Source organism: Falco biarmicus, chromosome 1, assembly GCF_023638135.1.
Source record: "Falco biarmicus isolate bFalBia1 chromosome 1, bFalBia1.pri, whole genome shotgun sequence".
Classification (NCBI taxonomy): Eukaryota; Metazoa; Chordata; class Aves; order Falconiformes; family Falconidae; genus Falco; species Falco biarmicus.
The window spans coordinates 89,375,184-89,396,043 of NC_079288.1; the positions used below are offsets into that span (position 1 = coordinate 89,375,184).

Consider the following 20,860-nt stretch of genomic DNA (forward strand, 5'->3'; position numbering starts at 1 on the left):
TGGCCCAGTCCTCATTCGATCAGTCCATTACTCAGATATTCTGCTAATGAGGGCTCCAGTTTGTGCTCTCACAGACAGAATCATTAGCTAGAAAGAGCCATACTGTATATGAAAGGAAATAACCAGCTCTAACAATTCCACTTTTATCTTTGGCCATAATCAGCCATAATGCACATGTGCAATTAGCCCAGTTATTAATTACGCAAAGGCTAAGTCATTCCTGCCCCTCCTCCAGCTCAAAATTTTTCCAATCCAACAGCTGACCCCTTCAGCTTGCACAACTTATGGCCCTTCCTAAATGCTACTTCTTAAAACTCCTCTTCATTTCTAATAACATTTTTGCTCAGCATTTAATTTAGAACCAAAATTTTATCCAGACAGCAAAGAGGCAGGTTATCTGCCCAGAAACTTCCCACTCCCCAGTGGGGAAACTCTCACAGGACAGAACAGCCCTGTGAGTGGTACACGCTACCGAGAAAGGCACGCACTGCTCAGAAGCAAGATCTTCTCACATTTCACAAATAAAAAGCTACAGCTTGGAGAACATTAAACATTCATGTTAAGGGTTACACCTGCAAAACGAGTCCCATCTTTACTGTACTAGCCGAGGAGCTTCCACAAGCAATCGAGAGTGACTGTGTTGTTTTTTTTCCCATGATGCAGGTTGCTTCATCCCAAACAAGTCTGTCATGAAACTGCTCTGCCACATGCCATGCAAGCAAGCCAGCCACTATTTCTCAGACGGACTAAAGGTTTCCAGCACCACACTGAGGAAAAAGGTGAATTACACAGGAAACAACCTCCAAAAACCCATAGCTACAAACAGCATCCGATTAGAGTGAAAGATGACGCTTTTTTTAAAGGAAAAAAAATTTAATGTGTCTCTGAACACAGACAGCTCTGCTACTGTAACACTCCCCATGACACACTGGCCTCTCGGACCTGCTCTCATCTGTCTTTATATTTGCCACTGGAAACAGAATCTTTGTTTTTTGCTGCTGGAAATAGAACCTTTTGCCAGAAACAGAATCTTTGTTTCTACAGACGGCTCACGTGTTCAGTCGCTGGTCTCAAGGCGACCGCTGCGTTACCTGCGAAAGTTTTCTTCTCCCAAGCAACCCAGCCCCTCGGAGCCAGACAACACTGCCGTGGCTGCGGGCACCTGTGCCGCAGCAAATGACCGTGCCCGGCTGGCCCTGCCACGCCGCCGCCCACCGAGGTGCCGGGGGGCTCCAGAGCAGAGGAGGGGAACCAAGATCCTGTTTGCATCACAGGCACTGGCCGCAGCAGCGCGGTGAGACCCCCGCTGCCTGTGCAAGCACGGTGCCGGCAGCAGGGGCCCCGGGGCGGACGGCTCAGCACCCAGCAGGATGGGCGCTCCGCCGCCCCACAGGGGGAGGTGCCCCCGCACCAACCCCAGCCACACGCTCCCCCACGGGGGGAGAGCTGCCCCCCCAACCTGTCAGCCCTCCCTCACAGATGCTCCGCAGCGGAGGGGACTCTCCGCGCCCCAGCACCCACACAGCACCCTCCCCCGCCACATGCACACACCCTGGGGCGGAGGGAGCCCCCGGCCCAGCCTCCCCGCCCGGCCGAGCCCGCGGCCGCGCCCAGTACCTGCTGCCCAGCCGCTCCCCAGCGCCGCTCCCCGGCTCCCGCTCCCGGCAGCCAGCGGCGCCCGACCGCCAGGACCCCGCTAGGACCCTCCGGGCTGCCCGTTCCGCCGCCACACCGCCCGCCCGCGCCGCCGGCCGAGCCTGGCGTCAGGCACGGCGCGGGACAGCCCTCAGGGGAAGAAGGGCGGAAGGGGCCTCCGGCGGCGCGCACGCGCAGTGAGGGGAGTGAGGCGGCCGGGCGCGCCATGGCGGGGGCGAAGTGGAAGGAGGGCGGCGGGCCGGGCCAGGCCCCCGGCGCGACGGGGACAGGTGGAGCGGCTCATCCTGGCGGTGGGGTACCGGGGCCGGGCCAGAGCGAGCGGGGCGGCCTGCGGGCGCTCCTAGGGCCCTGCGGAGCGGGGCGCGGCGGGGACCGCCTGTGGCTATAGCGGTGGGGCCGGGTCCCGCCCGTCGGGGAGGTGGGGCCAGGCAGGAGGAGGAAGCGGGACGGAACGGGACACGGAGCCGCCGGTAAGTGCTCCAGGCCTGGCAGACCCGCGGCGGGGGGGGCTGGTCCCGGGCCCGTTGCCATGCAAACAGGCCACTTCCCCCCCCAGCCCCGGGAAGGGTCCGGTCCCGCAGCCCCGGGAGGGACTCCCCGGCCCAGTGGTCCCGGTGATCCCCGAGCCACTGCGGCCGGGAGCGGGCGGGGGCTGGCAGCCCCCGACCCGGTGCGGGTCCCTATGGCGGCGGCCCGTGCCCCCCTGGAGGCCGCGCTCCGATCCCGGCAGCGCCGGCAGTTTCCCGCCCACGAAGCCGCTGGTGACTCCCCAGTTTGCCCGGCTGCGCCCAGCGCTCCACTAACGGGACGGTGGGACGCGTCCCGCGCCCGCGCTGCCGGCCCTGCCGTGGCCGCCCACCCACCTTGGCCGTAGTCCCTTCGTGCCGGTTTCACCCGTTACGTGCCTGCGGGCGGCTCCCGGAGGGGCTGCTCCCGGCCGCGGGGTCTGCCCAGCCGCGCCCCCCCTCCCCTCGAGGCAGGGCTGATGTTGGCCTTTCTCCAGCTGCCGGGACTCCCGAAGCCCTCCCCATCCCAGTTAGCTTCTTCCTATCCTGCGGGCTGTGCCAGGATGTCTCCAAGTTTATGGATCCAGGAACCAGGATTAGTCTGGCTGGTGCTTTAGTGGTCTCATGGAGATACAGCCCCTCGTTTCTTGCCTAATTGCAGGAACACTAACCCAGTGCAATCACACAAGTGTCGCCGGCGCCAGTTAACACCAGTATTAACGCCCCTACCCCGCTTTCCAGCACCGTGCTCTCCCACCCACAGTGCTGCCACCGGAGCCGGCTGCCAGTGTCTGACCTGCCTGTTGGGAGGTGCATGGGGTGGGGGTGTCCCCTTAGCCAGGGGCTGCTGGGTACTTTGTCCTGCTCCCTCCTCAGCTCTGCCGGCGGCTTCGGGATGTGCTGTGCCGCGGTGAGCCATGCTGGTTAGTCCTCTCTGGTCACAGTGGGATTTCCACTAGGGATAAACCACTGTGTTGGTGTACAAAGCCAAGCAAAAACGAAACAGCACTGCGCAGTGCGTCACAGCTGGGCTAGGCAAGACCACACTCACCAAGGCAGGACTTTCTTAACCAGTTTTGCAGAAACAGTTAAAGTGCACCCAAAATAAACTCGGGCCTTGATGAGTTGCGGTACCTGCTGCAGCTTGGCAGCCCAGGGCCTGTGGGCAGCTCCGACCTGGCTGGCCAGAGCACAGCACACCGTGCCTGACTGTGCCTTTCCCCCACAGCAGCCAGATGCCCAGGAGGAAGGAGGTGCCGGCGCTGGGCAGCCTCTGCCTGCAGAGCCTGGCCCAGCACATGCAGAGCATCTGGGTGAAGGACTACAGTGAGAACTACCTGGATGAGTACCAATTCCGCTTTGTCATGGGCCCCTTTAATGACCTGGGTGAGACATGGGGTCTGTGGACCCCCTCGGCAAGGAGGAGGAGGATGGGCGAGTGGTGCCAGGGCACTTGCGCTGACCCTTGGCCCCCCTGCAGCTGGCAGCTTGGTGCAGGATCTGATCAGGCTGCTGGGCGAGAGCCGGCGCCTGACACGGGCAGCGCTCCACCTGCTCCTGCTGCCTCACCTGCGGGAGCTGAGCCTGCGCCCCTGCCCCAGCCTCGCCAGCAACGCCATCGGCCAGCTCATCACCCTGCGCTGCAAGGTCAGTGGGCTGGGGGTGCCCACCCTCCATGGGGCTGGACTGGGCTGCGGATGCCCACCCTCTGTGGGGCGGGTGAGCGGGGCTGGGGGTGCCCACCTTCCATGGGTCAGGGGTTGCCTACCTTCCATGGAACTTGGTGAGTGGGCCAAGAGCTGCCCCCCCTCTGTGGGACTGGGTGAAGCAGGACTAGGGGTGCCCACCCACCACAGGTGGGTACACAAATGGGGAGAGGGGCATCAATGTCCCCTCTGCCCCACCTGCTGAGGGGTCTTTGTGTGCTGGCAGCAGAGCCTGAGCTCCCTGGACCTGCATGGCTGCAGCCGGCTGTCAGCGGACGTGCTGGTGGACCTGGCAGAGGGGCTGCCGCAGCTGAGCCGGCTGGGGCTGGCAGAGACACAGGCCAATGTCCAGGTGCTTTCGGCCGTGGGCTCCTGCTGCCGACACCTGCAGGAGCTGGACGTGTCCCGCTGCAAGAAGGTGTCCCCGTGCGCCCTGCGGCACCTGGCCTATGACCCGCTGGCGCAGTCCCTCTGCTGCCCTGTGCTCCGTGTCCTGCTGGCCCGCGACCTGGAGCCCCCAGGGGATGGCAGCATGGCGGCGGTGCTGGCTTTCCTGCTGCTGGCCCTGCCACGCCTGGAGTTCCTGGCCCACGGCGCTGTACCAGATGCCCTCCGCCTCCTCCACGGGTGGCAGCTAGATGACTTGGGGGACACAGAGGGCTTTCCCTCGCTGGGGGAGCTGGCACGGCAGCGGGGGGCTGCCCCGGAGGGCCCCCGGATCACCCTGCCCCTGCGGCAGGTGGAGGAGGTGGAGGAGCCTGAGCTGGCCACAATCCGTGCTATCTGTCCCCAGGCTGAGGAGGCCAGTGTGTGGCTGGGGGACAGCCTGGCGGGCGGCTGGGAGCTGCTGGGCTGGAGCTGCCTGGCCAGGCTGACCCTGGGCTGCACCGGGCGGCAGGGCTGGGCGCTGGCAGAGGTGCTGCCGCTGGTACAGAGCCTGGGCCCCCGCCTGCAGACCCTGGCCCTGCACGGCTTCTGCTACCAGGACGAGCTCTCCCTGGCCACCCTGCTCGCCAGCTGCCCTGACCTGCAGGCCTTCAGTGCCGAGCTGCACGCCCCACTGGACACCGACCCCGATGGTGAGATGCCAGCCGAGCCATCCCACTGGGACACAAACCTGCTGCCCCACGGCCTCCCCCAGCTCCAGAGCTGCTTCCTGACCCTGGCCAGCACCACTGGCACCTTCCCAGCCCCTCATGGGCTGGTGCTGCGTGCCACGCTGGCCTCACTGCTGTGCCATGCCCCACGCCTGCGAACGCTCCGCCTGGTTGGCATCCCCTTCCCGCTGGACTCTGTGTTTGAGACCGTGCTGGCAGCACCAGGGCTGCCTCTGCTTGAGCTGCAGGAGCTCTCACTGGCCGAGAGCCAAGTGTCCAGCCAGACTGTGTGGCTGCTGCTGGCCTCAGAGGGCTGCCTGCACCACCTGGACCTGTCCCACTGCCGGGACATCCACCGGCGGGACTATGACAGCTTCCTGCAGGCAGTGTGGAAGCAGCAGCTGCACCTGGACATCATCTGGGAGTAGTCAGCACTGGCTGCACAGGGCTTTTTAATAAAGGAGTTACACCACGCCGACTGCATCGTCTGTGCCCCGCTGCGGTGGCAGTCCTGGTGTGGCTGGGCCCCGTGGCTGCTCTCCCTTTTGGGAAGGGGCTGGGGGGCTGGCTCAGGTGCGGTGACCCCACTCTGCTGTGCTTCAGGACACCGGCACAGCTGGGGCTGAGGCAGCTCCCCATGCCCTGGCGCCAGCATCCCATTGGCAGCATACAGCCCTGTGTCCCAGGGAGCTGTGGGGACTCCAGCACAGCTGCTGCTGTGTCTCCCTGCAGTGCTGCTGGTGGCTCAGGGCCGAGGGCCATCAGTGAGCCCTGTCAGCCGCTCTGACTCTTCCCAGAGCTTGCGAGCGAGGCCAGGGTCGCGGGCAGCCCTGGAGGGCAGCACCAGCCTGCAGTCACTACTGAAGTACTTGCCTGTGATGCCCGAGACCTCCTCCGAGACGGCGCAGTAAATGGTGCTGACAGCCCCCTGCTCTGCCGACTGCCAGGCAAAGGCAGGTGAGGAGGGGGCCTGGCTGCCCCCTGCCCACCCACCGGGGCCATGGGGCAGGGGTCCGGGCAGGATCTAGCCCCACCACCTGCCCCTGCTCACCTTTATGAAGGGGCGGATGAGAGTGAAGAGCACTCGGACGGCCCAGCTGAAGTGGCGCATGATGCCAGTGCTCACCACGCCAGGGCTCAGGGCATTGGCGGTCACCCCTGCCAAGCCGCACCATCAGCACCATGCTGGGGGCATGGCTGGGGCTGTGGGGACCCCAGCACGGGCAGGGCCCTGCTTCTGCCTCTGGGGTCCAAATTCCTTATCACCATCCCACTTGGAGCAGCGGGAGCAACCCCGAGCCCAGCCTCACAGCAGGGCCTCTCCATGCCTTGGCACCGTGGCCACCACACCTGGCTAGGGCTGTGCCACCCTTGGTGGACACTGAGCGTCCCAGGGAGTTTCTAGAGGGGCCAAGACCCCTCAGCCCCAGTGCACAACCCCTGCGTCATGGCACAGCAGCGCAGGGTGCTTGGGCAGGCAGAGGGGCCTGGGTGCAGCCCTCCCCGGGAGCTGTGTGGCACAGCACGGCTCAGCAGGGTGCAGCTGGGCGTTGCACAGCATGACACAGCACGGTATGACTGACACAGCACCATGTGGCACGGCACAGCATGGTGTGGCCGCATGGCATGGCACAGCTCAGCCCAGCATGGCATGGCGAGGCACAGCACGGCACAGCACGGCTCAACCCTGCACCCACCTGTGCCCTGCAGGCGCTGTGCCAGTTCGGCAGTGAAGAGGATGTTCATCAGCTTGGTGCTGTTGTAGGTGGCATCAAAGCTGCTGAGCCGCTCCTGCCCGGTGAGGCAGCGGCTGTCGGCTGTGCCCGCGCTATGCCGGAATGATGAGACATTGACGATGCGGGCAGGTGCTGATGCTTTCAGGAGGTCTGCGTGGAGCAGAGGGTGAGTGGGGAGGGGTCCCCAGAGCCCCCGGGCCCCGTCAGCCCCTGCACTCACCCAGTAGCAGGTTGGTGAGCAGGAACGGGCCCAGGTAGTTGGTGGCAAAGGTCTGCTCCAGCCCCTCTGGCGTGATGGTGAAGGGCAGCCCTGGAAGAGGGGGGCATGCGGCACTGTGGGGCCAAGAGCCGGGCAGGCATCCCCTGCCACAGCAGGACAGGGAGGTGGGATGCCGGGACAGTGGTGGCAGGTGCCTGACCCTGGCACATACCAGTGAGGCCAGCGTTGTTCACCAGCACGTCCAGCCGCTTCTCCTCCCGCAGCACAGCCTGGGCGAAGGTGCGCACAGAGGCCAGCGAGCTGGTGTCCAGCAGCCGCAGCAGCACCGCGGGGTTGCCAGTGGCCGCCCGGATCTCCTCCACTGCCACCTGGCCCCGCTCCTGGCTCCGGCACGCCAGGATGGTGCGGGCGTTCCTGCGCGCCAAGTCCAGGGCCACGTACTTGCCAATCCCTGTAGCACACGGAGCAGGCATGGGCTGATCCCCACTGGGTCCCCGTGGTGAGGGTTCCCTGGGGGTCCATGCCCCTGTCCCTGGGGTCTGAGCAGCCCTGGGAGCAATAGTGGGGAACCCCATCCTAGGTAGCTCAGCCACTGCCATGAGCCCAGCCCCAAAGCTGGGGTGCCCCAGCCCTGGAGCAGGGGGCAGCGGGGCAGGTACCCCAGGGTGCGGGGCAGTGGAGCCAGGCTCCTGGCTCTGTGGCATAGTGTGGCTGTGTGGGGACTGGGATGGGGATGAGTCAGGATGGCAGCTGCAGGGTGCGGGAAGGAGCTGGTGTGGCAGCTGACCGTGGCTTGGGTGGTGGCTCACCGCAGACCACGCAGGCAGGACATCTGCCATGGCCACAGCCACCAAACCCACCCAGCACAACTCTGCATGGGTGCAAGCAACAACAGGCACCTGCTGGGGAACGGACCCCAGCACACATGGGGCCACCCTGTCCCTGCCACACAGGGGACATCCCAACCCCAGCACACAGGCACCGCTACACTCCCAGCCCAAGGGGTCCCACTGGCCCTGCCTGTGCCAGCCCCATCCCCAGCCTTGCAGCTGGACATGGGTGGAAGCAGCGACCCCATCCCCAGCATGCAGCTCCAGTGCTGTTGGTGCCACAGTGGCCAGCAGCATGGTGGCCTTGGCTCTTAATCATCGACCTGCCAGGGCAGAGTCCGGCCACAGAGGCTGGGCAGGGACTGCGGGCACAGGGCTACCCAGTGAGGCTGGGCTGCTCCTGGGCAGAGGGCACCAGTCGGGTCGGGACGCCAGGGACCAGCTCCGGAGCACATGGTGCAGCGGCCAGTGCAGTGTGGAGTATGTTTGATGGCACCCAGCATGAGCATGCCATGGTCACAGGGCATTGGGAGCATATGGTGTGTGCCCAGGGACCAGCCACCAGCCACCGCAGCCGTTTGCACCACCAAAGCAGGGGCTGTGGTCCAGTGGCTGGAGAAGGGGGACCCATGTCCCCTGCAGGCCACCCATAGCACCATGCGATCACACCATCACCCACACACATGCCCTTGACCCCTTTCTTCATCCTGGAGGAGCAAGGAGCTGCCACCACCCCAGCTCCAGCTGCGAAAGGAGGGTGGCTGTGTCCCATGGCCAGGCAGGGCTTGCCGCACTGTACCCGTGTCCTACGTGTCCCTGGCCCCGCACCCCGCAGCTCCATCCCACCCCTGCAGCCCATGCATACCCCACCACCCATTTCCGCTCACCACTGTTGGCTCCGGTGACAATAACTGTCTTGCCGGTCAGGTCAGTGGGACACTTGTGGGGGTCCCAGGCGCGTCTCCTCCTGGCCCAGAGGAGCAGCCCCAGCAGCAGCGAGAGCAGGGACCAGCACGGGTGGCTGCAGGCACTCAGCAGCTCCATGGCTGGGGCACAGGGTCCAGCCGGGGCACCGAGGTGCGGCTGGGGGCCAGAGTCCGGCTGGGGCCAGAGGTCGGCTGGGGACCTTTGCCCAGCCCGGCAGCCCTGGCATGGCACAGTCTCCTCCAGCTCCCCGAGCCTCTGGGAGCAGCCAAGGGCCAGCCGGCAGGAGCATGGCTTGCTGGGCTTGTCCTCTGTGAGGAGGGCAGAGGTCCCAAGGTCCCCATCCTGCCATGCAGGGACACTTGGCCATGAGCCATGGCTAGAACCACAATCCCGTGGCAGCAGGGTCTTGCTGGAGGGGCTCAGGGGACAGCCCCAGTGAGGGACCCCAAGGTGCTGGGCTGTGCCTGGCGCACGTGGGGAGACAGGAGGCTGCACCATGGCGGGGTGGGGGTTCAGGCAGACCCTGCCCACCCCATCCCACTGGAGCAGCCCTGACTCAAAGTCCCTGTCCTCCCACAGCCTGGGGACGCAGGCACGGCCCTTCCCAGCCAGCCCCTTCTGGGGGTTCTGGCAGCTCAGCCCAGCAACAGATCCAGCTCTCCTGGGGCCCCCCGCAGCCTCGGAGAACCACCAGCCCCATGCGGCTGCTGCTCCCTAGCCATTCTGGCCTCGAAAGCCTCCAGTGTTTCCCGGTGCTGTGCTCCAGCCCCAGCTGAGCCATCCCTAAGCATCATCACACAACATCACAGCCAAAAACCAGTTCTTATAGAAAAAACTGGGGTGCTTGTGCAGCCAGAGCGCTGCTGGAGCTGGCAAACAGCCCTGTGGTGGCTCAGCCCTGCCAGCCCCGATGGCTTTGGGTGCAGGGAGTGGAGCTGGGGCCACCCACCTGGGCCACAACCAGAGACACCGGCTGTGCAGGACGAGTGGCTGGGAGGCAGCTGTGCCCCCGCAGGCAGGGACCCGGGCCAGCACCACAGCCTGGGGACACGGGGCAGGGGCAAACCCCAGGGAGTGCTTGTGCAGTAAGGCCACACGGGTGCTTCACCCCCTGAAGCCCCTCTCATTTCTCATTTGGTGGCAAATGAGCCACAGGGTACAGGCTGCATGTGGCTACAAGCTGAAAAGCAGATGGTAGGTGGCTGTGTGGTGTGTGCCGGAGGGCTGGCAGCCCCCGGGCTGCTGTAGCCAGGCTCCCAGCCCCTGCTCCAGTGCAGGAGTCCGTGGTGCTGGTCCTCAGCACAGGACAAGAGCTGAGCAATAGAAACTTCTTTATTTAATTCTGTTTTCTTTAGCAGAACTTGCAAAAGGCACCGAGCTCCTGGCCTCGCTGACAGCCAGGAGAGCCTGTGGCACCACGTTGGTGCCCTGCTCTACGCCAGCCCAGTGCTTGCAGTGGTAACCTGCAGGGATGCTGGGTCCGGTGGAAACCTGCTGAAAGCTGTGGGCAAGGAGCCCACCTGGGACAGGGGGGGTGTCTCCTGGAGCTCAAGCACCCAGCCGCAGCACCCAGCCCTGGAGCTGCTGGAGCCTGTTTCCCAGACCAGGAGCTCCAGGATCGGGGGTTAAGCAGGCAGGTCCGCTCCCTGGGGTGTGAGGAGGAGGATGGGGAGGGAGCTCATGGAGCACCACTAGCCCCCTGCAGCACCACTGCTCCTGCCCGGGGCAGTGGCTGCACCACCAAAGCGGAGACACAGCACATCAGGAGCGTGGGGGGAGCCGGCCTGGCTGCACCCTCATGCTGGGGCTGTGGTGAGGCATGGGGCCGGTTCACAGGAAATTCGTGGGACATGGCAGGGAGCCAGGTGGGGGCTCTGAGCCAGGGGTGCACCTGCCACGCTGCTCATGGGCCCCAGGTGGTGAGGTGCTGCCTTCAGCACTCACCATCACCCATGACCTGCTCGGCCACAATGGCTGGGAAGGGCAAGGTGGGGCAGATGGGTCTCAGGTCCCACTTGGCCTCCCCCATCTCATCACCATCCTCATCCTCCTCACCGTGTGCAGGGATGCAGACCCTGTGTATCACACTGCCGCCCCATCGGACGGTCACACCAGGGGCCAGCCAAGCAGGGTCCAGCAAGGAGCCAAGCTGTCGGGGCACAGGGCCCGGGGGCTGTGGGGACCCTGGGGGGAGCAGCTGGAGCCATCCCCGTCCCACGGTGGCCAGCCCCCAGGGCAGCTGCAAGCTGCCCAGCTCCAGTGCCTGGCTGTGCCAGCCACCACCGCAGGGACATGCAGGCAGCTTGGCCTCTGCACCCAGGTCCAGGTCCAGCACCTCCACCTGGGGCTTGATCCAGTGCTCAGGCCGGCTGCCAGGGCCCAGCCTGCGGACCCCTAGCATGGTGCCAGACCCCTCTTGCTTCACCCCTGTGCTGTGCAGGGGCCTCCCTGGCCAGATTGTTACCAGGCTGGTGCAGGAGGGACATGACAATGGTGATGTGTGGCTGCTGGCCCTCATGACGCTGCTCCCCACTGTGTCCCTGTGGGGTGACTGCAGCAGACACCATCCTGGCTCCAGCTGCCCTGGGGTCTTGGCCAGGCCGGAGGGTGGGCAGGGGGCTGGTGGCCTGGCCAGAGGGGCTGGCCGAGGCAGAGGCCACGCACGGGGAGGTTTTCCCTTGGGGGGTTGGGAACTGACGGCTGCCTTGTCCTGCGGCGGCTCCAGGTGGCACGGCACAGGCACAGGCAGGATGGCACAAGCACTGGGGACCTGGCCAGGACAGAGTGGCTGCATGGGGGGAGATCCAGTGTTGGGTGCTGGAGAGGGGTCCTGCCTTCCATGCTCGCATGCAGCCCTTGCACCAGAGACCTGCGTGGGAGAGGGCAAAGGGGGACCTGGCATGGGCTGGGATGCTGGGGTGCCCTACAGGTGTCATCGGTGCTGCCTCCCCTGACCCAGCAGCACTGGCAGAGGGTGCAGCCCCAGCCCCCTTGTTGTGCGGGAGCTGTGTGGGTGCTGGCAGTTCAGCACCCAGCACCATGACGCAGGGAACCATGCTGACAACAACTAAACACCCACCAGGCAGACCCGACAAACGAGCCAGAGCTCCCCAGCGGCTCAGCAGGTGTCCCCTGGCCCCAGAGCAGCCCAGGTTCAGCCCATCCCTGTGGGGCTTGCTCGTGGCCACAGCAGGCTCAGGACACATCTCACCTTTCCCTCGCCCAGCGAGTGGTGGGCGTGCAGGACAGGGACAGAGCCCTGTGCCCAGGAGTCCACGGTGCAGGGCTCAGGCTCCTCATCCTCCTGCCAGATGCCATCCCTCTCGTGACCCGTGTCCCCCTCATCCCGCATCAGGAAGCGCCACTGGACAGCATGCAGGAGGGCATCCCGTGCCTGGCCCACGGCAAAGGGCACGCACTGCGGGCAGAGCCAGCCTGAGCCCCACGCCCCCCGAGTGGGGGCTCTGAGGGACCCACACTCACCCTGGGCACCCAGCACCCCCCCAGCACACCCACCTGCTGAGCCGCGTGGGCTTTGGAGCACTCGTCCAGCAGGCGGCCCATGAGCTCCGCGATGATGTCCCCGACGTCCCTGTCTGCCCGCCGGGCCCCGAGCAGGTAGAGCCATTCGGCCTCAGGCAGGCGCCCAGGGCCAGCAGCGGCTCGGGCAGCGGCCACGGTGGGCGGCCGGGACTTCTCCCCACGTGACTTGGGGGCGGCCGCCCGCTCCCGGGGGGTCATTTTCTGCATGAGACACGACAGCCCTCTCCATAGGGTGCGGGGGCACCCGCAGCAGGACCGTGCCAGGCCACACGGTTCCCAGGATGGAAGCAGCCTGCGGTGCCCCTCAGCTTGAGAGGGCCCAGAGATGAGACCCCCCTCGCTCGCGGCCCAGGGGTCCCTGCTGCCCCAGGCCCTCAGCAGTGACACCGGGTATGGGGGAGCAGGGGGAGCCTCCGTGCCCTGCCCCATGGCGGCGGCGGCTCTAACATGGCGTCCTGGTGCTCCCCACAGCACCTCCGTGTACTCCAGCTCTTCCCAGCACACCCTGATACACCCCAGTGCATCCCAGACCTTCCCAGCGTACCCCAACACGCCCCAGTGCATCCCAAATCACCCTAAGTCACCCCAGCTCACCCTAATATACCCCAGTACACCCCAACCCGCCCCACCATGCCTTAGTATAAACCACCTCATTCCAACTCACCCCAATGCACCCCAGTACACCCCAGCATGGCCCCAGTACGTCCCAGTACACCCTAATACAGCTCAATACACCCCAGCACACCCTAATACACCCCAGTACCCCCCAGCACTCCCCAATATCCCCAGTATACCCCAATGCACCCCAGTACACCCCAGCATGGCCCCAGTACGTCCCAGTACACCCTAATACAGCTCAATACACCCCAGCACACCCTAATACACCCCAGTACCCCCCAGCACTCCCCAATATCCCCAGCATACCCCAATGCACCCCAGCTCACCCTAGTACACCCCAGTACTCCCCGGCACTGCCCAGTATCCCCAGTACCCCCCAGCACCCCCAGCGCCCCTCAGTACGAGCACACCCCAACACCCGCAACCCCCCCGCTCACCTCAGCCCCCGGCCGCACCACCATCCCGCTGCCCGGCCGCGAGGCGCGAAGCGTCCCGGTTTCCACGGCAACGCTGGCCCCGCCCCCCGTGCACCGTGACGCCCCTCTGCGCGCCGCCTGCGTCATCACGCCGCGCCGCCGTCTCCATGGCTGCGGCGACCAGCGGGTCAGCTTCCCGTGCCGGGCACGGCGGGGACCGGGGAGGCCCAGGGCCGGAGGGGAATCCCGGGGCCGGGGGAAGCCCAGGACAAGGGTGGGGGGGATCTCAGGGCTGAGGGGGGATCCCAGGGCCGGGAGGGGGGATCGCAGGGCTAGGGAGAGGGATCCCAGGGCCGGAAGGAGGATGCCAGGGTTGGGGACCCCGTGCCGAGGAGGGGGGGATACCGGGGCCGAGGTGAGGGGAACCCAAGGCTAAGGAGAGGGCAGCCTAGGGCTTGAAAGGGGATCCCAAGGTCGGGAGGGGATCCTAGGGCTGGGGACCCAGGGCCGAGGGCAGGGGGAGCCCCAGAGCCGAGGCGGGGGACCCCAGGGCCGGGGGGTGAGCCCAGGGCCAGGGCAGAGCCGAGGGCCGGAAGGGCCTGGCAGGGGTACAGGGAGGGCGCCGCGGCAGTGGTGGCTCAGGGAGGGCAGCGGGAGGCCGGCAGTGAAGTGCATGGCCAGTGCCCAGATCTGCCCCGGCCCTGCAGGATGTACCGCAAGGAGAAGAGCATCCAGCTGAAGAGCAGCAGCGCGGCCCTATACAACAACCTGAGCGTGCTGCCCCTGCCTGGCAGGCAGCTCACCTGCTTCAGCACCGTGCACGGCCCCAGCCTTAGCATGGTCACTGCCGATGGGCTCGGCTTCTCCCACCGCCAGCTGCAGGCAAAGGAGGGCGGCATGACCGTCAGCACATCCCTCCTCACCCAGGTACAGGCAGCGTGCCCGAACCCCTGCTTGGGCCACGGGGTCGTACAGCTCAGGCCCTGCTTGGCAGATCCTCCAGCGGGGAGAGCAAGCTCACCGGCCCATTATCTGCCACCTTCTCACTTCCAGCCTTCCAGCAGACCCATCACTGGGAGGGCTGTGACATGCAGCAGCAGAAAGCAGGTTCCCTGACCTGCACCATAAGGAGTGCCCGCTGCTTCCAAAGTTGGAGGCGGAGTAACCACTAAACCAATAAGCGGCTCCCAGTGTGGCTGTGGAGGAGATGGCAGGGAGGGACGGCTATGTGAAGGTGGAAGGAGTGTGGTGCTGCCAGCACCAGGGTTCACCAGGGCTGGTGGGAACAGGACGGGGTAGTGCAGTGTGACAAGGAGTGCCTGGGGTTTGCTGTGACATCGTCTCTTGGTCTCTGCTTTTACCTTCTGTGCCCCAATGAGGACGATGCTCACTTGGCAGGGTGTCTCAGCCCTAGCAGAGGTCTGTGCTTAAATGCCGACCTTCTCTAAGCCAGGTACATGGGACCCACTGACCACTAGGCCCAAACAGGCCATCTGCCGAGTGCGGGGAGGAGACAGTGGTACTACGGAGTGGCGAAGAAGGATCTTCCCAGCTGAGCGCATGTGGCTGTAGAACTACTTGGGCAGAAGCAGGAGCCTGCAGTGTCCTAATTATGGGGAAGGGGAGAGGGAAGGAGCATCCTGGGCAGGTTTGTGAGACCTTGGGGGGTCCCAGAGGATGGTAGGAACCCATCTCCCATGACAGGAGCCAGAAACATGCATGTCTCTGGTCAGCTGCAGACTGTCCCTCCCCTGGAAGGTGGGGAGGGCTTTTGGCCTGTCTTTCCCTTCCCCGGCCTCCTGCTGAGCTGCCTTTCTTTCCAGGCTGCCTGGTGTGTCCTGCCATCACGGGTCCTGCTGGTGCTGACCTCTCAGAAAGGGATCCAGGTGAGGCAGTTTCCTGGGGAGGGTGAGGAGCAAAGTCATGACACTGGGAGGATGAGCTTGTGTGGACAGCTGGGCTCCTGGGTGCACGGGGGAACCTTCTGAAGGTCCTGCTGCACACCCAGAGAGCTGTCTAGGGGCAGTGGTTGAGCCTGAAGCCCTGAGAGAAACTTCCCCAGTCTCTTGGGCCTCACCCCGTTGCTCTGTCTCCAGATGTACGAGTCCGATGGCTCCATCATGGTTTATTGGCACGCGCTGGATGTCACAGAGCATCCTCCAGGTAAATCCCGGTGGGAGTGCAGCGGGAAGCCCACAGCCCCTCTGCCCACTCTTCTTCCCTGGATGCCTGTGATTCCTGTAGCGCAGCCCAGTTCCTCCTGGCCTAGAGACCCCAGCAGCCTTGCTCCCAGTCTCAGCTGGGACTGAGCCAGGACATCCGACACAGCAGTCTTGCAGAAGGGTCTGGACAAGATCATAGCGTCACCCTGACTTCTCTGTCCTGGCTCAGCAGGGGCCTGGGGGGGTTGGAAAGGGGCTTGGAAGCACCCAGCATGGCAGCTGTGGGTCTTGTCCTAAAAATGACACTCAAAACAGGCCCCTGGTGCCTCACACCGCTGTGCTGGTCTCCCTATTTCTGGGAGCTGCCGCAGGTCGTGACCGGCTCTTGGTTTCCCTTCAGCACAAGCAGTGTTTGCTCGAGGGATTGCTGCAGCTGGCGGACGCTTCATCTGTGTGGGTGAGCCAGGCTGGGGAGTTTGGGGCCGGATGGGAGGGGAGGGTGGTGCTGGGGCTCAGGGATGGTGTGGCGACGTGAGGTCAGCCGATGGGGCTGGGTTGGCCCCGCAGTGTCTCTGTGGGAGCGACTGTGCCGAACAGAGGGGCAGGTTGGCGAGTGGCATCAGTACGGAGCCGCCCTGCAGAGGCCGCAGGGCTCGGGGGGAGCAAGGAGCCCAGCTGGAGGCTCAGTCCCAGGACAGGGTGTGACAAGTCCCTGCTGATGCCTCCTCCGGCCCACCCGCAGGAACGTCCTCTGGGCTGGTGCTGGTGTTTGACATCCCTCCCAAAGGGACGAACATCATGGTGAGCGAGGTCCTGGAGCGGCACTGTGATGCCATCACTGACATTGCAGCAGAGCTGGGTCAGGCGCCGGTATGTGTGGGGTCAGCTGTCAGCAGCTGGTGGGGTCCCTGCTGCTTGCGGGAGGGTGGTGGGGGCTCCAGCTGTTCCCTCAGCCCCACGGGGACATCTCAGAGGTGCTGGCTCTGGGAACTGAGGTTTACCCAGGCCATGGCTGAGCCAATCCTGGAGTGCAGCCAGTCACCCTGGGAGCCGGTGCTCTCTGGGGCCAGCCCAACCTCTGTTGCGGGCAAACCATGGGGAGGCTGTGGTGTGGCAGAGGTGCCCCAAGCCAGCCACTCTCCACGGTGCAGGGGAGCAGGTGGCTCTGCCATCTCCTTCACCAGGGTTGCTAGCTTTTGTGGCTGCCTCTGCACGAGGGGCATCTCCCCTATCCAGGTGGGATAAATCTCAGGGAGGAGGTGGCTTGGGATGGCTACTTCCTCGGCCCTGCTCCCAGGAGCCTGTGAGCCATCCTGCCATGGCTTAGCGCAGCCTCTCAAGATGAGGCAAACCGGAGCCAAATGTAGTTTAAAATGTACACTGTAATATGCCAGGGCTGTTCCCTTTGCTGCCTGGGCAGCTAGGAGCAGCTATTCCATCCATTATCCCACCATCCCCATTTCCATTGGCCTTCAGCTGATCTCTGCCTCAGCACCTCAGTCTCTGCACATTTCTCAGCTGATGGAATCTCAGGCCCGGTCACCCAGGCTCTGGGAGAGCAAATGCTGGCACAGAGAGGGGCAACAAAGACAGTGAAGGAGCCGATCCCACCGCACATGCAGCAGCATGGCTGTGGGAGCATGGCTCATTGCCAGCCCAGAGTATTCCACGATCCATTGGGCTGAGTGCTGGCACACAGCAGAGCTGTTGGAGCTAAGGCTGGCTGTGGTACAAGAGCAAATGGGCAAAACTGGCCACGAATAAACCCACGCGAAAACTAACGCTCTTGCCATTAGAGCGGCGAGTTACTACAGCAGAGCCTCCCTGCGGGAGTGTGGCGAGAGGAGGGCACAGGACATGTCCTACCCATGGCTCCGGAGCCATCCCGGGGGACTGGCTGCTGGGACAGGACCCTGCTTGTCCTCCCCAGGCTGGGCGGTGGGGTGTGAAGAAGCCGAGGGCAAAGCCGTGCCTGTGTGCTGGCTGGAGGGATGAGCCTTTCCCCCTTGCCAGCGGAGGGAGATAACCGACCCAAGGTGTAAGCGGGACCAGTGACCTGTCTTGTGGCAGATGAAATAACTTCACCTGATTACAGAGCACAGTCTGGGACCGGGATGGGGCTTCCTGCAATTCAGCCCAGTCTGGCTGACATCTCTGCAGACACACTAATTGGATTCCTCATTATTGGCTGACTCCTTCCCAACGAGGACACTTTCCTATACTTTAATTAGTTACATTTAACTTTCTCTGCGTTTGGGACTCCCCTGAACAATTAATTGCCTAGAACTGGTTCCCAATTAGCCTGGATATGGAGCTTGTTTATGTGAAAGCTGTTCTGTCATCTACCTCTCTCTGCAGTGACTGTCCTCTAACGTGGCTCTCTTGGACTTTCACTGTGGTTTGTTAAAGGCTTGTGAGTGAGAGACGGGGCCTGGCATGTGAAATCCCAGGTTCCTGTAAGGTGAGGTGTTGAGACTCAGGCACAGAGGGAGGAGATGCAGCAATTCTTCCTAGAAATTTATCCTATGTGTAATTAGTGTTGCTAAACACAAACATGTTTAAACTGAAATGCCCGTGTGTGATCCCAGCCAAGCCTTGCTCGTTCACAAAAGGTGTCAGCAGTTTCTATGAGCTGTTAAACTTTAAGCTTGTTCTGCTGCAGGCTCTGGCTTTGCTGTGCAGCAGCTTCGGTGGTGCAGGCAACTGGGGCAGCAAGAACTTTCTGCCTGGCGTGAGTCAGCTGCTTGCTGCCAACAGCATAGCTGGCTACCCCGCAAGCGGCGCCAGGGCGGACGCTGACCCACCTCTGCTTCACAGGATGGGGCTGGTGACCTGGTGACCGCCGATGACGCTGGGACCCTCTGCGTCTGGAGCACAGGAGAGGAGTTTGCCCTGCTTAGCAAAATCCCGGCCTTTGGGTAATCCTGAGGGGCAGGTGGAGCCACGCAGTGGGGTCCTGTGAGTGCGCGGTGGCAGACATCCCCGGCCAGACCGTGTTGGTGTCTCGCAAGGGATGGGAGGGTGGCAGGAGGGGGACACCCAGCACCAGCCCCCGGCATGTGGGTCTGCAGCCAGGAGGGGAGGAGGTGAGACGTGTCCCTGTGCCCAGCTGCACCTGCTCCTCCGTGAAGCTGTGGAACGGGATCGTGGCTGCTGGCTACGGAAACGGGCAGATTCGGCTGTACGAGGCAACAACTGGTCTCCTGCGCGCTGAGGTCAATGCTCACGCTCGTTGGATCTACGCACTGGACCTGGCACCACAGACTGGAAAGGTATGGCTGGCTGTGCTGGGGCATCCCACCCCAGCAGCCCACCAGCCTGGAGTGTGGCAGCCTGCAGATGGTCAGGCAGGAGCTGCTTCCTTGCCCCAGCACACGGCATTGCCACCTCCATGGCATCCCTCTGGCCTCCCAGTCCCCATGGCCTCTGTCCCGCTCCCTTTGCAGCTGTTGTCGGGTGCAGAGGACTCCTTTGTTCATGTTTGGAAGCTCAGCAGGAACCCGGACACGGGCGATGTGGAGGTGAGTCTGTGCAGCAGCAGCCCTCAGTGGGGAGCCTGGGGCAGGCTGGTGGTGCTCCAAGGCATCGCTGCCCTGTGGGGCCACAGCACAGGCCCTGCTCTGTCCTCTGTCCTCAGCCTCTGGTGAGGCACCATGACCACAGAGAAGGGCTCAGTGGAAGCCCCGCCAGGCCCAGCCTGAGCAGCATGGGATAGCATGGCTGTCTTCTGTCCCCTGCTGCGATCCCCAGTTCTGTCCTAGACTGGCAGAGGTACAAGCCGGGAAGGCTGCTCTGTCTGACGGGGATATGGTTCTTGAGCTCCTGAAAGGGCAAGCTCAAGCCACGGCCCACTGGCCTGCCCACATGCCCACGGTCCTTGTCTGTCACCCCGAGAGGATGGCTCTGCAGGTGGGCAGGGGCCTGAGGCAGGTCCTTGGGCTGTGGCTGTGCCACGTTTCGGCTCCTCTCCCCGCTTGCAGGTGGAGCACTGCCACGGCGAGTGTGTGACTGACACGCAGGTCTGTGGCGCCCGCTTCTGCGACCCCGAGGGAAACTCTTTTGCCGTGACCGGCTACGACCTGAGCGAGATCTTCCGCTACGGCCGCACGTAGGCTGTGAGCTGCGGGGTCTGTCCAGGGCAGGGAGCACTGGGCTACCCTGGCACTGCGGTGCAGCTGCACTGCAGCACTGTTGGCAAAGGGGAGTGCATCGCAGACCCCCCACTTCTGCTCCATGGGGCCCGGGCAGCAGCGGCACAGGGGTGCAAATCTGTGCAGAGGTGCAGCTGAGCCAGGATCCCCTCGCTCCCAAAGTGAACCTGCCCTCAGCGTGGCATGGCCATGTGCCGGGAACATGGTCTGGAGCGGCTCCAGCTATGCAGGCCCCCGAGTGGGTCCGTGAGCAGGGGGCTGCCCTCCCACTGGCCCCCCCAGCCCTTCCTGCAGGGTAGGCGGGCCAGCAGGGCAGGGAGCAGAACCAGCTCCCCTTTTCCCAGCCGCAGCTTTGGTGCAGACGGGAGAGGATTCAGGGCAAACCTGTGTGACACGCTGCTCCGGCCGGGAGAGCCTCGGGAGCTGTTCCCAGCCGGGGCGACGGCGCCTCGTGGGTGCAGCACCCGCGGGGCCGCCCTCCCCTGGGGCAGCACCGTTACCCGGGAGGGGACAGGAGCTGCTGCCCCTCCCCAGGGAGACATGGGGACGCGCAGGTCCCCGTGGCACCTTCCATCCCCACGGCACTTCCATCCCCATGGCCGCTGGCCAGATGTGCAGGGCTGCAGCTGTGCTCCGGGGCTGGAAGAGGCAGAGGCAGCTGCACCGCGCTGTCTGCCAGGGCCCCCCAGAGACAGTCGTGTCCCCCCCCAGCGCAGCCACTGTGCTGTCCCCCTGCTCCGTTCTCACCCTTGCCCCACCCTGCTGGCTTTGGCCCTGACCTAACCAGCCTGTGTGGGAAGTGGGGGGCAGATGCTGCGCCAGGACATGCCCTGGGCCCTGCCCTGGCCCCCCGGGGGCTGCCCTGCCCCAGCTCTCCCGTCCCGGCCGCGGGAGCTGACACAGCCCCAGGGACCAGCTCAGCCTCTGGCTCCGCTCCCAGGGCGCTGCGGAGCCAGCTCAACCCAGGACAGGCCCTGGAAGGGGGGGAGAGACCCCCCTGCAGCCCCCAGCCCCTCCTGCCATGCCGGAGCTGGGGATCCAGCTCTCCCTGTGCTGCCCAGCCCTAAGCTATGGGGCAGAGACACCCCCCAATTTCCCAGTCATCTGTTCTCCCCAAACACACACCACCTGTGAGCCCCCCCGCCCCAGACAGGGGTCAGTCCCACCGCACATGCCATCTCCTCCCCACTGTGGGTCAGGACCCCATGCTTCTGTTCCCCATGTGGTGTGTACCCCCTACCCATGATAAATGCACCTGAATGAAGCCCCCTACCCCGTGTTGCTCCTTCCTG

At 64.3% G+C, this 20,860-nt stretch overlaps 5 protein-coding genes across 10 annotated transcripts in view; 2 read left to right on the forward strand and 3 right to left on the reverse strand.

The window, feature by feature from the left end:
* The window catches only part of DCTN1 (dynactin subunit 1), an 84,656-nt gene extending 82,793 nt beyond the window's left edge, over positions 1–1,863 (reverse strand). For 5 of the 6 annotated variants that reach the window (XM_056345624.1, XM_056345615.1, XM_056345604.1 and 2 more), the window contains exon 1: positions 1,618–1,863. In XM_056345624.1, the coding sequence (XP_056201599.1) occupies positions 1,618–1,863 (246 nt within the window). The remainder of the gene's footprint in view (positions 1–1,617) is intronic. The other variant, XM_056345642.1, reaches the window with a different exon arrangement.
* Positions 1,858–5,439, forward strand: LOC130152318 (uncharacterized). Its single transcript, XM_056345684.1, has 4 exons — positions 1,858–2,126; positions 3,391–3,548; positions 3,643–3,809; positions 4,095–5,439. The coding sequence occupies exons 2-4, from the start codon at positions 3,398–3,400 to the stop codon at positions 5,391–5,393; spliced, it is 1,617 nt and encodes a 538-aa protein (XP_056201659.1). The 5' UTR covers positions 1,858–2,126; positions 3,391–3,397; the 3' UTR covers positions 5,394–5,439.
* Positions 5,401–8,877, reverse strand: LOC130152320 (retinol dehydrogenase 12-like). Its single transcript, XM_056345698.1, has 6 exons — positions 8,639–8,877; positions 7,133–7,372; positions 6,922–7,011; positions 6,663–6,851; positions 6,017–6,123; positions 5,401–5,905 (listed from the first exon to the last, which is right to left on the reverse strand). The coding sequence occupies exons 1-6, from the start codon at positions 8,793–8,795 to the stop codon at positions 5,711–5,713; spliced, it is 978 nt and encodes a 325-aa protein (XP_056201673.1). The 5' UTR covers positions 8,796–8,877; the 3' UTR covers positions 5,401–5,710.
* Positions 8,878–10,192: 1,315 nt separating this feature from the next.
* On the reverse strand, positions 10,193–13,402 carry C1H2orf81 (chromosome 1 C2orf81 homolog). The gene is made up of 4 exons (XM_056326742.1): positions 13,277–13,402; positions 12,195–12,422; positions 11,890–12,096; positions 10,193–11,547 (listed from the first exon to the last, which is right to left on the reverse strand). The coding sequence occupies exons 1-4, from the start codon at positions 13,400–13,402 to the stop codon at positions 10,612–10,614; spliced, it is 1,497 nt and encodes a 498-aa protein (XP_056182717.1). The 3' UTR covers positions 10,193–10,611.
* WDR54 (WD repeat domain 54) lies at positions 13,394–20,847 on the forward strand. Its single transcript, XM_056361543.1, has 10 exons — positions 13,394–13,442; positions 13,963–14,182; positions 15,079–15,141; positions 15,352–15,418; positions 15,818–15,874; positions 16,160–16,287; positions 18,235–18,335; positions 18,527–18,689; positions 18,864–18,938; positions 19,398–20,847. The coding sequence occupies exons 1-10, from the start codon at positions 13,423–13,425 to the stop codon at positions 19,527–19,529; spliced, it is 1,026 nt and encodes a 341-aa protein (XP_056217518.1). The 5' UTR covers positions 13,394–13,422; the 3' UTR covers positions 19,530–20,847.
* Positions 20,848–20,860: the final 13 nt, after the last annotated feature.

What these genes read in the sequence shown, in the direction of transcription:
- LOC130152318 (XM_056345684.1), top strand. Translation starts at nt 3,398, where the DNA reads ATGCCCAGGAGGAAGGAGGTGCCGGCGCTGGGCAGCCTCTGCCTGCAG. An exon ending in GGGCCCCTTTAATGACCTGG is followed by an intron (nt 3,549 to 3,642) that starts GTGAGACATGGG and finishes GCCCCCCTGCAG; the next exon opens with CTGGCAGCTTGGTGCAGGAT. An exon ending in TCATCACCCTGCGCTGCAAG is followed by an intron (nt 3,810 to 4,094) that starts GTCAGTGGGCTG and finishes GTGTGCTGGCAG; the next exon opens with CAGAGCCTGAGCTCCCTGGA.
- WDR54 (XM_056361543.1), top strand. Translation starts at nt 13,423, where the DNA reads ATGGCTGCGGCGACCAGCGG. An exon ending in CGGACGCTTCATCTGTGTGG is followed by an intron (nt 15,875 to 16,159) that starts GTGAGCCAGGCT and finishes GCCCACCCGCAG; the next exon opens with GAACGTCCTCTGGGCTGGTG. An exon ending in CAGAGCTGGGTCAGGCGCCG is followed by an intron (nt 16,288 to 18,234) that starts GTATGTGTGGGG and finishes TCTGCTTCACAG; the next exon opens with GATGGGGCTGGTGACCTGGT.
- C1H2orf81 (XM_056326742.1), bottom strand. Translation starts at nt 13,402, where the DNA reads ATGACGCAGGCGGCGCGCAGAGGGGCGTCACGGTGCACGGGGGGCGGG. An exon ending in TGGTGCGGCCGGGGGCTGAG is followed by an intron (nt 12,423 to 13,276) that starts GTGAGCGGGGGG and finishes TGTCTCATGCAG; the next exon opens with AAAATGACCCCCCGGGAGCG. An exon ending in AAGCCCACGCGGCTCAGCAG is followed by an intron (nt 12,097 to 12,194) that starts GTGGGTGTGCTG and finishes CTCTGCCCGCAG; the next exon opens with TGCGTGCCCTTTGCCGTGGG.
- LOC130152320 (XM_056345698.1), bottom strand. Translation starts at nt 8,795, where the DNA reads ATGGAGCTGCTGAGTGCCTGCAGCCACCCGTGCTGGTCCCTGCTCTCG. An exon ending in GCTCACCAACCTGCTACTGG is followed by an intron (nt 6,852 to 6,921) that starts GTGAGTGCAGGG and finishes TGCTCCACGCAG; the next exon opens with ACCTCCTGAAAGCATCAGCA. An exon ending in TCATCCGCCCCTTCATAAAG is followed by an intron (nt 5,906 to 6,016) that starts GTGAGCAGGGGC and finishes TTTGCCTGGCAG; the next exon opens with TCGGCAGAGCAGGGGGCTGT.